At 38.9% G+C, this 12,496-nt stretch overlaps 1 protein-coding gene across 3 annotated transcripts in view; it reads right to left on the bottom strand.

Moving 5' to 3' along the window:
- Positions 1–12,496, bottom strand: part of nwd2 (NACHT and WD repeat domain containing 2) — a 73,631-nt gene that overhangs the window by 11,206 nt on the left and 49,929 nt on the right. For all 3 annotated transcript variants that reach the window (XM_015379543.1, XM_015379542.1, XM_015379545.1), the window contains 3 exons: positions 5,022–5,225; positions 3,956–4,106; positions 208–797 (listed from right to left, as the gene is read on the bottom strand). In XM_015379543.1, the coding sequence (XP_015235029.1) occupies positions 208–797; positions 3,956–4,106; positions 5,022–5,225 (945 nt within the window). The remainder of the gene's footprint in view (positions 1–207; positions 798–3,955; positions 4,107–5,021; positions 5,226–12,496) is intronic.

Raw genomic sequence — 12,496 nt, 5'->3', positions numbered from 1 at the left:
CACATGCATGCACGGGGATGGAGTGAACAGATGGTAAAAGGAGCAAGCATTTGCAAAAGATGAACAGTTGCACACCCCCTCATGCTCTGTTGCACAAGGATGGACACATGCTGACATCAGACAGACAGACGGGAGCAAGCGTGAACAAACTGAGATAACTGAGCAGGAAAAAGTGACAGGGAGGACATCCCTTTGTTTACGCCTCACCTGCTTGGCCACCTCAGAGAGCAGCAGTGTCTTTCCGGTGCAGGGTCCTCCGTATACCACCAGAGGGCTCATCCTGCTCCCTTTAGACGGCATCAGGTACTCCTGCACATAATCCAAAGTCTCCGACTTGTACTTATAGAGGGCTGCGGAGGTCTTACACAGGGACAGGTGCTGCAGAATCTCATCATACAGTGGGTCGGTCTCTGTGTCAAAGTTCTGCTGTACGGTGGCTTGAATGATGTCCACCATGTCCTCGTAGAACTGCTTGCAGAGACCTTCCACGTAGTGGCTCTCCACCTCCTGGGAGTAGCCCAGCTTCATGTCGCAGTGAGTAACCGACGAGTAGACGCGGAGATTGGAGGCGGCCACAATGGTGGGGATGAACTCGTCACGGACTTTCAGCAGGCGCTCATAGGCCTCCTGGTTCCGCATCACGCGGTCGGCACTCACCACGGTGTCCATGTAGCGGGTCATGTCGGGGAGCTTGGCGAAACGGTCAAAGTTGGAGATCTTGCGTATGTAGCAGACGCATTTCCTGAGAAAGGCGGGTGTTTGTTTCCCGAGGGCAAAGTCTAACTCATCCTCCAAAGCTGAAAAAACAGAAATAGGAGTGTTTACTGGAAAACATTTTTTTTTTTTATGTTTTTTATTTCTTGACAATGGTTAAAACAAATAGGATACTAGGGATCCGACATGGCTAATCCTTTTTTTCAATGTACAGTCTTTTTGAGTTTTATAAGGTAAGTATGTACCACTAAGTTTTCTTAGGTCTGATCAGTCACTTGTGTCAGTGCCTAGAACGAGGCGTAAACCCAGAGGGGATTCTCTGTAGCGGATCCCAAACGCCTCCTCTTTGACCATTTTAAATCTATTTTAAATTCTTATCTTTTCTCTGTGGCTTTTAATGTTCAAAACGATGTTGGTGTTGATTGATCATGTTTTCTTTGTTATTTTCTATATTGTCCTTACTCAGTTTTTTTCATGTTGTTTTTTATTAATCTTATGGCATTTAATGGTGTTTTTATTTCTGCTTTTGTTTAGCACTTTGGTCCTGTTTGTTTTTATACTGCTATATAAATTAAGTAGGAATGGAAAATAATGCAATAATGTATTCATGGGATTATCTTTCAAAAAAACTTGTAGCACAACTTCTTATTTATGTCTATTTGTGTTTTTCCATTTGTGACCTTGGTCTCCAGAGCTTTAGCCCTGAATGCCCCAAATCTCCTGAAAGTAGATATTTTCCTGTCTGCACATGTCTGTTTAAAAGTTACATTAGAAATGTCTTTAGATCACAAATTGCTATTTAAAAGCATTCAGATTTTTTCCTGTGTTCAATATATTGAACAGACAGAGAGAGACAGAAAAAAAGATTAATTGCACACAAATAGCACCATCATTGTGAGACTATGCTTAGAGATAGGTAACAGCTTGAAAAAAGCTGTTAAATGGGAAAATTCATGCTTAACAGTAAAACTAATAACAGGACAAAAGAACACATTTTCCACTACTGTAAGTTTTTCTTTACTCCCCCAATGATTCACATGCTGAGTGGAGAAAATGATTAAATACTTTGTTTTTTTGTTTCTTTACTAAAACTAATAAAAATAAAATCTAAAAAAGTAATTTAAGTAGATGAGGACAGAAGCACGCTTGTTTGGCCCTAAGAAAAAAAAATCTGTTTCTCTGAGAAAAAAAAACGACTATTTTCTTCAGATGTAGGCAGAAATTAGGTTTAAGTTTTTGTCTTTTAAATATCAGAAAAATTTGTATTCTATTTATTTTTTGCAATCCAAAATGATATTTGCCCTTTTATTTTTGATTATTAACAAAATATTAAAAGTACATTTTATTGGTTTAAGTTACAGTGCAGTCAGACTGGTACAACATTTTTTTTTATATTATCTTAAAATAAATAAAAACATTGTCCTTTAAAAAAATCTAACTTTTTGGGAATTAGCTAAAGCCCCCGATGTTAAAGACCCTTAAAAAAACAATGGTTATAGCCCTTTATAAAAGGAACAATTAGTACCTTCTTCTAACAAGGCATCCTTAATTCAGTCTAAGAGAGTCTTAATCTATGTACTGGTTACTGAACTTTGACCCTATGATGTTCGGTGTTAAGTTGGGTGGAGGTTTGACAAGACCATGACATTCAGATAGTGATTACATTTAGTAAACTGCAAATGTCACCCTAAAGCCAAAGTGTCTAAAACAGTAATTAACAGTAAAGGAACACCTTTCACACACACGATGGGAATTTATAGTCCACCAAATGTTTTGTTGCCATGTTCAGAACTAGGTAACAAGACACAAGACAAGGAAAGCTGTCTGGAAAAGTGTCTAGCTGTCATGAGTTTTGCGCTGATGACTGATCTGATTAATAATTTCATTTATCTGTATAGCTCTGCCCAGTTCTCATAACCGCATTTCTGATCCACTTGTTGCAGCCTCTATTTAACTAGTGTTTAACCAATCATCAGTGTCAGATTATTTGAGCACTTGGTGAGAGTTCTCTTGCATACCTGAGTGTTTCTGATTACCTGATCCTGACCCCTTCTCCCTCTGGACCCCTGAGCCTGCCTGTTCCCATTCTGATCTGTTTGCCTGACCTGTCCTCGGACTCCTGCTGGTTTCTGCCTGTTTACCGAACCTGAAACTTATTCCTGACACAGTCCTGGATTTCCCTTGGTACCTCTTCGGATCTCTGCTCTCTTGGCTCTGACTACATCTCCTACACCAGATTTTGCCCTCTGGATTACGCTGCCTTCCTTCGTCTGATCAGTTCTGATCTCCTGCCTGTCCCCCAACCTCCGAGAAATCATCATCTGGGACTCTCTGGGCGGCGCTTGCCTCGTCTTTTTGGTAGCCGACCGGCTGGAACCATCCTCTATCTCAGGGCATGGACTGAAATTTAAGACCAGGTTCGTGACTCACATGGTTTAGTTTTGATGCTTGTACAAGTTTAGTTCTGACGCGTGGTTGAAGCATCTTTACTGCTCTAGGTGTGCGGTCGAAAAGTAGGTCTGAAGCGCATTGTGCGGAGCTACCCTATCCTTTCTTTGCTTGTAAAAATGGTGGATGAAATCGTTGCTTGGCTTATTTTAATAAATAATGCTTCGTTCAGACCGCAAGCACTGGAAGCATCAAAAAAGCTTCTGCTGTTATTGCTGTGACTTTTACTGAAAAGCATTTTTAATAAATCAACTGTATATATATTGTTATTGTAGGATTATGTAGGCCTATGTTAAGTGAGTGCATGCCACAGACATCTCTATGCATGGGAACAGAGATTCTCTACAAATTATAGAAAACATGGAGTCACTTTGGAGAGGATATTGAGAGGATATCCCCTCTTTTCTTTACCAATTTCCAGAGTAAAACACTGTGATAAAAGAACAGAAGTACTACCAAAACTAAAATAATATAGCATTAAAGCCACTTAATAAGAGTACAAAAGCGTCTACCTCAAACTGCACTTTTAAGGATTCTTTTCCCAACTGGTTTATTAGTTTGTAAACTAAAAAACAATAGAATGTTTTATCATTCATCAGATTTTATATTCTGATCACTATTTATCAAGGGACAGCAAAATGTAAAGAGTGGTTTAATACTATCAAAAGAGATAGAAACTGTTTTTTTTATCAAGACACCAATTCCTTAGCTTGATGAGAATACAAAGATCATGTATCACCAAATGCCCATATTCATCTGAAAACAAAAAGGACACAGAAGGCCTGAACCTTACCAGAGCAAAGGAATTTGTTGGCATCCGTGCTCTTCATGGTTCCCTTCTCTTGGAGCAGCAGCACAGCCGTTCGGAAGATCCTCTTGATCTCCTCTGACACATTCCTCCAGGCCTTGTCATTCTTGGTCTTTGCTGCGCTGCTCGATTCCATCTAAAAAGGGGATGAGGCCCAGAGAGAGAGGAAAGGCTGGCTGTAAGTAGCGTCATGTACTGAAGGAAAGCTGTCATTCTTTTATGAGTGAACAGTGAGCAGATCTGTACCCTAAGAAAGCAAAACTTCTATATGTTACTGAGAGATTTTAGGATCTGAGGCTCTAATTCTAATTTTAGGACTTTGAAGACACCTTTAGCTATTAAACACATTCAACCAATTATTTTATTTTACCCTTGAAAACATAGCATCACACTTAAAGGACTGGCTTTGTTTTTTCCAATTGAACTGTGCTGACAGAAATAAAACTTGCATTAAATGGAGTTTCATGGGGCCAGTTGCCAGCTGGGAAAACATTAAAGCAGAGAACATGAAAAGGGTTTAAGAGCCAAGTGAAGAAAAACAAGCACAAACATGATGCAAACCCTCTTTTCTGCAGCAGCAGATAAAATGTGTTTATCAGGCAGAGATGGAGTGTTTCACTACATGGATGTTAGGACACAAATAACAGCAATGATATGCAGAGAAATTCTTTATTACAGGTTACAGATTCTGTTTATACATCTAAGATTACAGCTTGGAACTTCTTCCCAGAAAAAGCCTGGATAAATGATGCCTTGCATGATATTCATCTCACTTTGAACTTTTTTCTTTTTCAATGTTGTCACTTTAGAAGCATAAACTAGTGATATGATTTTCAGAGTGGAAATAAAAATACACAAAGCATGGTGAAGGTTTGTATTTTGCAACATTTGTTATCATTGTATGATTTTTATCAGGTCAGTGGAAGAAAAAAAAAGGCCATATTGGTTTCAAAAGTCTTCCTAAAAAATTGTCAGAACGATATCAATTGTCAGAAAGACTGTATCTAGTTGAAATTAAAAAGAAAAAAGCATTGTATGAGTTTGGACTCACAGAGTTCTGGTAGTTCTTGAGCATTTGGGCTTTGGGTTTGAGGTAGTATGCGGGTGGCACAGAGTTTTCATCCCTGCAGTACCACTCCTCCAAAATGTGGGTGTCCAGCCCCGCCTCCACAGCCGCATCCAGGATCATCTCAAACTCTGCTGATTCCACCTCCCCTGGCACTCGAATGCTGCCGTACTTTTCTCCGACCAGACCCTGAGGAAAGAAAGGGGGCAGAGGAAGACACCAAATAGATTAGGGGACGTGAGTACAGGAATCCATGTTACTCATGGTAATATGTTATCAAGCAAGGGTTATGGTCAAAGATGCACAACACCTGACATTTTTCTAGAGTTACTGTAAAGCAGCTGAATCCTTGGTATGTTACTAGAAACCCCGATTCTGTGTGTAAATATTTCAAGTAGTTGTTACACCACAGCCTTTACATTTTTGCCAATGTCTAAAATTAAGCTAAAAAGATTCCTAAATCTGGGATATTCTATATATTATTCTTTTACCCATCTGTCCTTTGATTGACAGTGTTTTTGGAGCGGCCCAGCCAGTTTTCTGACTTCAATCTAATAGGGAATCTGTTGGGAAGCTTAGGGGGATGGCAGGGTGGCCTTCCAACCTCAAAGATTCGGAGCTCCTCAACAGGGGCTTTTCTTAATACTATTTTCAAATTTATCTGGAGAGGAGTGAAAGTATTTAGTGGAGAAAATTAAAAAGTTGGCAGCTTAGTTGAAGGAGGGATGCTCCCACAGGGGAGTCTGGGCAAAAAAACGTTTCTGTTCTGATAAGAGGGAATTTTATTAGTGATAATCAACCCTATAAGGAAAAGCATGTCAACTGGATATTAACAAGATTTCTATCTTTAGGGGTGATCTGATGGAGCTCTAAAGATGCGTTCTCACAGAATGTGAAATCTCCAACAAATTTGCCAGTTTTGTCTGTTTTTGCTCGGCTTGAAACCCGCCTGGACAGCGAAAGCATTTTACACGTCAGGCGAATTCACCAGACGGGCAAAGGCTCCTTCATCATGGAGTCTGCTGGTTTTTGGTTTCACCTCATCATGGTGGACATGGAATTAGAAAGTGACTGTCAGTGTTTTCTACTTTAGAAACCAGGAGTAGCGGGAAAACAGTGCCAGAATGCCAACAGGGGAAAAAAGAGAAAAAAGCCACCCTCTAATGAACCAAAGCGGAATATTGGTGGTGCCCTCCGGTAAATCATTGCACTAAAGCGGGGAGAGAAGGCAGAGCGGAGAAGCCCACTGAGGAAACAGTGCCAGTGGGGAAAGGCTAAAGCTGGCTGGGGCTAGCTATAGAAACTAACTGTGGAGGAACAGAGCAGCACAGCAGCAGATCTGATAGGTCTACTGGGAAGAGAGAACACTGAAGGTAGAGACTACGGCTGCCTGGGATTAGGACAGTGGTAAATCATTGAGCAAACCAGTGCTAGGAGAAGATACGGCTTGCTGGAACAACCTAACTGTGGGAGATGAAAGGTAGGGTGACCAGACGCCCTATTTTTCCCGGACATGTCCCATTTTTCATACCTAAAAAAATGTCCGGGGAGAATTTCAAAATCGTCCAGGATTTGGTCGACTGCAGTGCAGCAGAACTGAGCCGTGAGCTCCGGGGCTGGTGCTGGAACTCCGGCGGATGGAGGGAAGGGAGCCAGCCTAGGACGGAGCGACCGAACCCAACCCAGTGACGGTAGGCGCAGCCCTGTACTTCCACCCACCTGCCCGGTAAGGCAGACGGCTGGAAGCATACCGTGACCGGGTACGGTCCCTCGGTCCTAGGCTGGCTCCGGACCCAGACCAGCTGATTGCCCCGGAGCTGATGGCTCGGTTCGAATGCCCGGTCTGGTCAAGTCAACCCCCCACCCAAAAAAAAAAAAAGGAGTACCAGGGAGGATCAGCAAAGCTTGTCTGGGCAGACAGCGGTGGGGTGAAGGAGATAATGCATTTATCTGTTCTGGAGGAACGATGAAGGTCCTTCAAGGGCTAAATTAAAGCGGCTTTTTTAAAAGAGCATTTCCACTTCATCCTGTGTCAACATTATTTTCTCTATCTTCCATTTCTAATTAAATAAAGCTTGTCTCTGCTGTGCTCCTTCACGCTAGCTCACAGCCACATCTAGTCCCTGAGTGGATTTCGTAACGTGAATGTAAACAGAATTTGAGATTCTTCAACTTCTTGCGAGGCAGCAATCAAATTCCATTAACTTCACCACAATCCCGCCCTTCACCTCCCTAAATGCGCCACCTTCGCATCGCTTTAGATCTGCCCTCTATATACAGATAAAATTATATCCTTCGCTCCAGCTGCGAAATTTGGGTTCAGTATGAACGTACCCCAATACAAATGTATCTACTTATCTCTTTCATAGCTGTATTCTATACCCATTAGATTCAGTAAAAATAAAAATTTTGTGATACTTTAAGATGGTTATTGGCCTTCCCCAGACAGTTTTCAAAACTTTATCATGGTTTATGTTCCAACAAAAACAAAATCTGTTTATTGGTGTTTAATTAAAAGAAAGAACTTCCAGGGCTACACAGCCATACAGTAGGAGGATGTACAGGGATACTGTATTCTTTAAGTAACAGATACGCGGCTGCCAACATTTCACCAAACCTTGGAGTGAGATTTTGAAATAATTTGGATAGGCCACCCATGTCAGGGTTAGATTGAAAGGCTATGAGGACAGGTGCAGCTATCGGTTGTCGGTTTTCAGAGGATTTCACTGAAACAAAGTGGCAAAAGGTGGAATTTTTGATAGAACAATAAATTTTACTGAATAACAATAAGTTATCTGTATGTGTAACATTTAAAAAAATATATACATTATTTTTTATATTCTGGGGATTTTTAGAGAATGGAAGTAAAGAAGTATGGGCCTTAATAAAATAATTGCATCTTAAATATACTGTAAACTAAGAATTTCACAATTTAGTTTATTAATTATTCTATGCAGTTCAAGTAAAATAAACAATGGGGAACTAAAAGGCAATTACTGGATTACTTGCACTGATACAGGAACCAGTACAATCAATTCCCGTGCAATCTACTCTGTGTATGAATATTTGGTAATAGGCTAAGATTAAGAATCTGAAGTTATTATCTTATTAGTTTTTCTTACAATTGACAAAAAAGCTAAGCAGTTCAGACCTTCTAGGAGGCCGTAGATGGCTGCAACGAACGATTATTTTGTGAATAGACTAACCTGTCGATTATGTTTTCAGTTAATCGATTAATAATTGGATAGCCAAAGGTTCCGTAAAAAAGATTTTTTTTTTAACAAAATTAAACCAGGTGAAGCTAAATCTTTTCCACTGCGGGAGTATAGGGCATAATGAAAGATGACTTTTTTATTTTAAATATAAAATTTTTACATATTTGATTTACAATTTTGGAATAATTGTTGCTCAAGATGGGTCACTGTCAGCTAAATACATGTTTTAGAGTCTCTATATTCCAGTTAAGGATGAATGGATTACTAAATTAGTGGATTTTTATCAGCATAATATTTTTATAGATAAATAAGTGGAATGTAGTTTAGTTTTAATGTCCGTCATTTTTTAGAGTGAAAAACTGCGGATATGGAGTGTGAGCGTGTGAGGACACTGAGATGTGTGAGTCTCACACCCAATGGGTGAGAGTTGACAGCCCTGCTGATAGAATTAAAATTCTTCCATCCTCAACACTACCTGGATTTTTCTTATTTTAAGCATAACTGATTCAACCGATGATTGGTTGAATGAGGTATTACAAAGACTACACCAGTTTACCTAATGTACCTATTTACGAACAGCTATATTTAGAGGATGGATTCATTTTAGAATTGGATTAGTAAAGTGAAATTAGTTCTTTTTGTGCAATTTGCTTTATATCTACTCACGTATTGAACCTGAATTGTAACATAAACAAAAAACTACATTGATTAAAGCTACATTTAGCACTTAAAGAAAGCATACATTAACTTTTAAAATACTTTTACCCACTCTACAATATTTTTTTAACTTAAATATATTTGTTAAAATAGTAGCAGAATAACAGGCAACTCTCTTGCTGTGATTACCGCTCTGTTTATACTGCTTATTTCGCTGAATGCAGCCGATTCGTTCTGCTTCTGCAAATATTTTGAATGACACACTGTTACGTAAAAGACGCAGCCGCTGCCAAATTTTGTAATTCCCAGTAATCAGCGACATTAAGAAAATGAGCAGATTTTCTTTTTATATCCAACAGATGGGCCTGTTTGTAGGAGAAAAAGGAAAATAACACTTTAGAGGGATCTATGTGGATTTGTAGGTTAACTGTGAAATCAGGTTTCTATGGGTTTTAAAGCTATAAGTTTAGGTTATTAAAATAAGATTTGCAGCCTTAATTGGTATGTGTAAACATAAAATACATGCTGCTGCTTATCTGTGCACATGAGAGACAGCGGATCAAATATGACTGGAAATAATTAGGACAAAATGCATCCCTATTATTTCATGTTGTTTGACACATCTTTGAGGGAAAAAAAAAATACTGTGACATGACCGGCTGATTTTCTTTTTCACTACATCTGCTTAACTCCCATGCACCTCAAGCCTCTCCTCTGGGAGGAGGCTAAGCACTTGTGAGAGATGAGCCAAATGACTGTGAGGTCCAATGAGCAGGAAATCAACGCCTTGCCCTCGGCAATGACGCTTCAAAGCCACTCCATGCTGGACTCCTTGTTCCCTTGGCATTCTCAGTGGGAACAGATGCAGAGAAGAAGCAGAAATCCATAATAGCATGCTGAATCGACTGTGGAATGGCCTACTCTTAAAGCCCACAAATGTCCGCTCTAGATTCATTAGCATTTGGGCAGTTTTTTCGTCCAGGAAGCATAAAGTGCCAATGGTTGATTTGGGTGACGAAGATGGTTTTGCCATTTTGGGAATCAGCTGACAGAAGCCAGAAAAACAAAGCCTAATCCTAATTCTTAAACAGAAGCACATTTTAAAGCAAAGACAAAGTCAGTGCTCATATAAAATAATAATAAAAACAGGTTTGGATGTCCCTTCTCATATTGCTACTAGGGCTGTGAATCTTTGGGATTCCCACGATTCGATTTAGAATTGATTCTTGGGGTCACAATTCGATTTTTTTCAGATTCTTTTAAATCCAAACGATTCGATTCAGAAACGATTAATTTATTTATTAATTTATTTTTCTTCGTCTTCCATACTTTAGCGGCAACAAACTCTGTAGCCTGCTAGGCTAACGCTTGCATGCCTGTGCTTAGCTCACGTTGCTCATTGGTTTCACCAAACACTACGGTGCCTGATAAGGCACATCCGCACCCACAAGAAAAAAATAGTTTTTAAAGAAAATAAGAATTGATTCTGAATCTTTAAATGTTAGAAATGCGATTTGAGCTCAAATCGATTTTTTTCTTCACCCCTAATTGCTACATACACCAATTAAGGCATTTGCTCCATTAGGTCCCACTGTGGTAAATGGCCCTCAGATTTGAGCAGCAGATATTTAAAGTTCTGGAGGTTCTGAGGCTAGGAGGGTAAGTTTATACCTAAAATTTGTTTTCAGGCTGCTCAAAAACACTCCTGCATAATTTTACACCATATTTTGATGTAGGAGGCCACAACAAATGTTTACATATCATGCAATAGGGATGAGCACTGAATTTGGTACTGTTAAAGGTATTGACCGTGGTATAAGGTACAGATGCATGTTATCGACAGCCCATGCAAGCTCTCAAAGATTTTTTGTTTGTTTTTGCTTAAATTTGATTTATTATTATGACTAACTACAACCTATTTGTTCTTTTTTTATATCATAGGCAGCCATGGTAAAAAAAAATATGATATAGTAACACTGCATGAATTATCAGTAATTTTTGCCATTGCTCAATCTAAGTTGGCTTCTCCTACATACTTTGTTTTTGTTAGCTTAGCTAATGCAGCTTGTATCTGCAAGCTTTGAGGGAAATGTTTATGTATATTATATAAATTACTTGCTCTCTTAGTGACCGGACCTTTGTTAATTCAATGAAAGGTTTGGACGTCCTACACAATGCCTTTAAAACATTTATTGAATGCATCCATGTATTTGAGGCTGTACAGCTCCTCCACTTGGGGAGTCACACGTTTTAAAAAACTTAAACATCAAATGAAATTAAAAACATATTGTGCAGTCTGACATGTCTTGTTTCTCTTGCTTGAGCACGTCAGGCTTGACAATGTGGATTCTCTGTTTATATCTTTCTCTTGCAAATTGGTGAAGTGCATCAATATACTTTGTTTTGATCAGTCAATTGGATCATTGCTCCCACCAATGCACTTTCGCTTAAACAATCAGATTCCACCCCCCCCTCAATAGGCACAGTATAATCAGAAAATCTTTTCCACAGACCAGAACCTTTTTTCATGAAAATGTGGTGCCAGATAGGTAAAATTACTTAAGTAAAATTGTACTGAAAAGTGCTGAGGGCTTTCTAAAGCCTGGGTGATGGTTAAAGGTCCCCTCAGTGGTAAAGCTGTTCTTGTTGTCTAATGCTTGCCTATCATAAAGGGAGCTGCTCACTTTTTGTTGAGGTGTATGGGAACCATTAATGAGGGGAATAATTAAACTGGATTGTTGGCAACCTTCCCACAGTAGTATCAGCAAACAGAATGTAATGGTATATTTAATTTCTTTTGCAGTACAATTTATTTCACAGGATAAAAAAGAGACAACCATAGGATTTATGGTTTATAATTTGATGTGGGATTTTTTTCTTTTAATTGATTACTGAGAAATAAAAAAAATAAAAAAATGTAAGCTAGCAGCATTATCTCCACATTGACTCCAAAAGCTGAAGAGTGGCATATACCAGATATTTTCTTAGATTTTACAAGTTACTAATAGGTTGTATTTTAGCTCAAGTCTGTTGAACAAAACATTAATGTAGAGACGTTCGTTATTTTCTCCATCTAGCAGTTGACATCCTTTGCATGCACTATTGTGGGGCGCTGGGAATTCTACCCAATTCGTTTATCTATATATTGCAATTGAAATGGTCATATTTTGATCCACAAGAGTCGACCTGTGACCCAAACTATAGGTTGGGTACACAAACACTTCTACAAATCACTTGACCATTGGTGTAATAGGATTTAAAAAAAAGCATTTTGTTAGTTTTTGGGTGATTCTTTCTTATCTTTGATCACTTAACATAACTGTCTGTTTATTTTATTATCTGTACAGGATCTATAAGCTACTGATCAAGGGCACCAAGTGGAGTAACAACCACAACCTAGAAAATTAACTTAGACTAAAAATCTAAAGTGAATTACTAAAATAAAATAAACTAGATATAAGGGAATTGTTTCAAAGGTCATCTGGGGATGTCGTTTTTGGGAGTATTTTTAATTTTCTAAGAAGAACGGGTATTTTAGGGAGAATATAATAGTTTGTCTGGTCCATACTCCATTCTGGAAGGTGGCGG

This window comes from Cyprinodon variegatus, unplaced genomic scaffold (genome assembly GCF_000732505.1).
Source record: "Cyprinodon variegatus isolate N-32 unplaced genomic scaffold, C_variegatus-1.0 Scaffold193, whole genome shotgun sequence".
Taxonomy (NCBI): Eukaryota; Metazoa; Chordata; class Actinopteri; order Cyprinodontiformes; family Cyprinodontidae; genus Cyprinodon; species Cyprinodon variegatus.
Note: the sequence above shows the minus strand (reverse complement) of the source record. Positions and strands in the feature narration are given on the sequence as shown.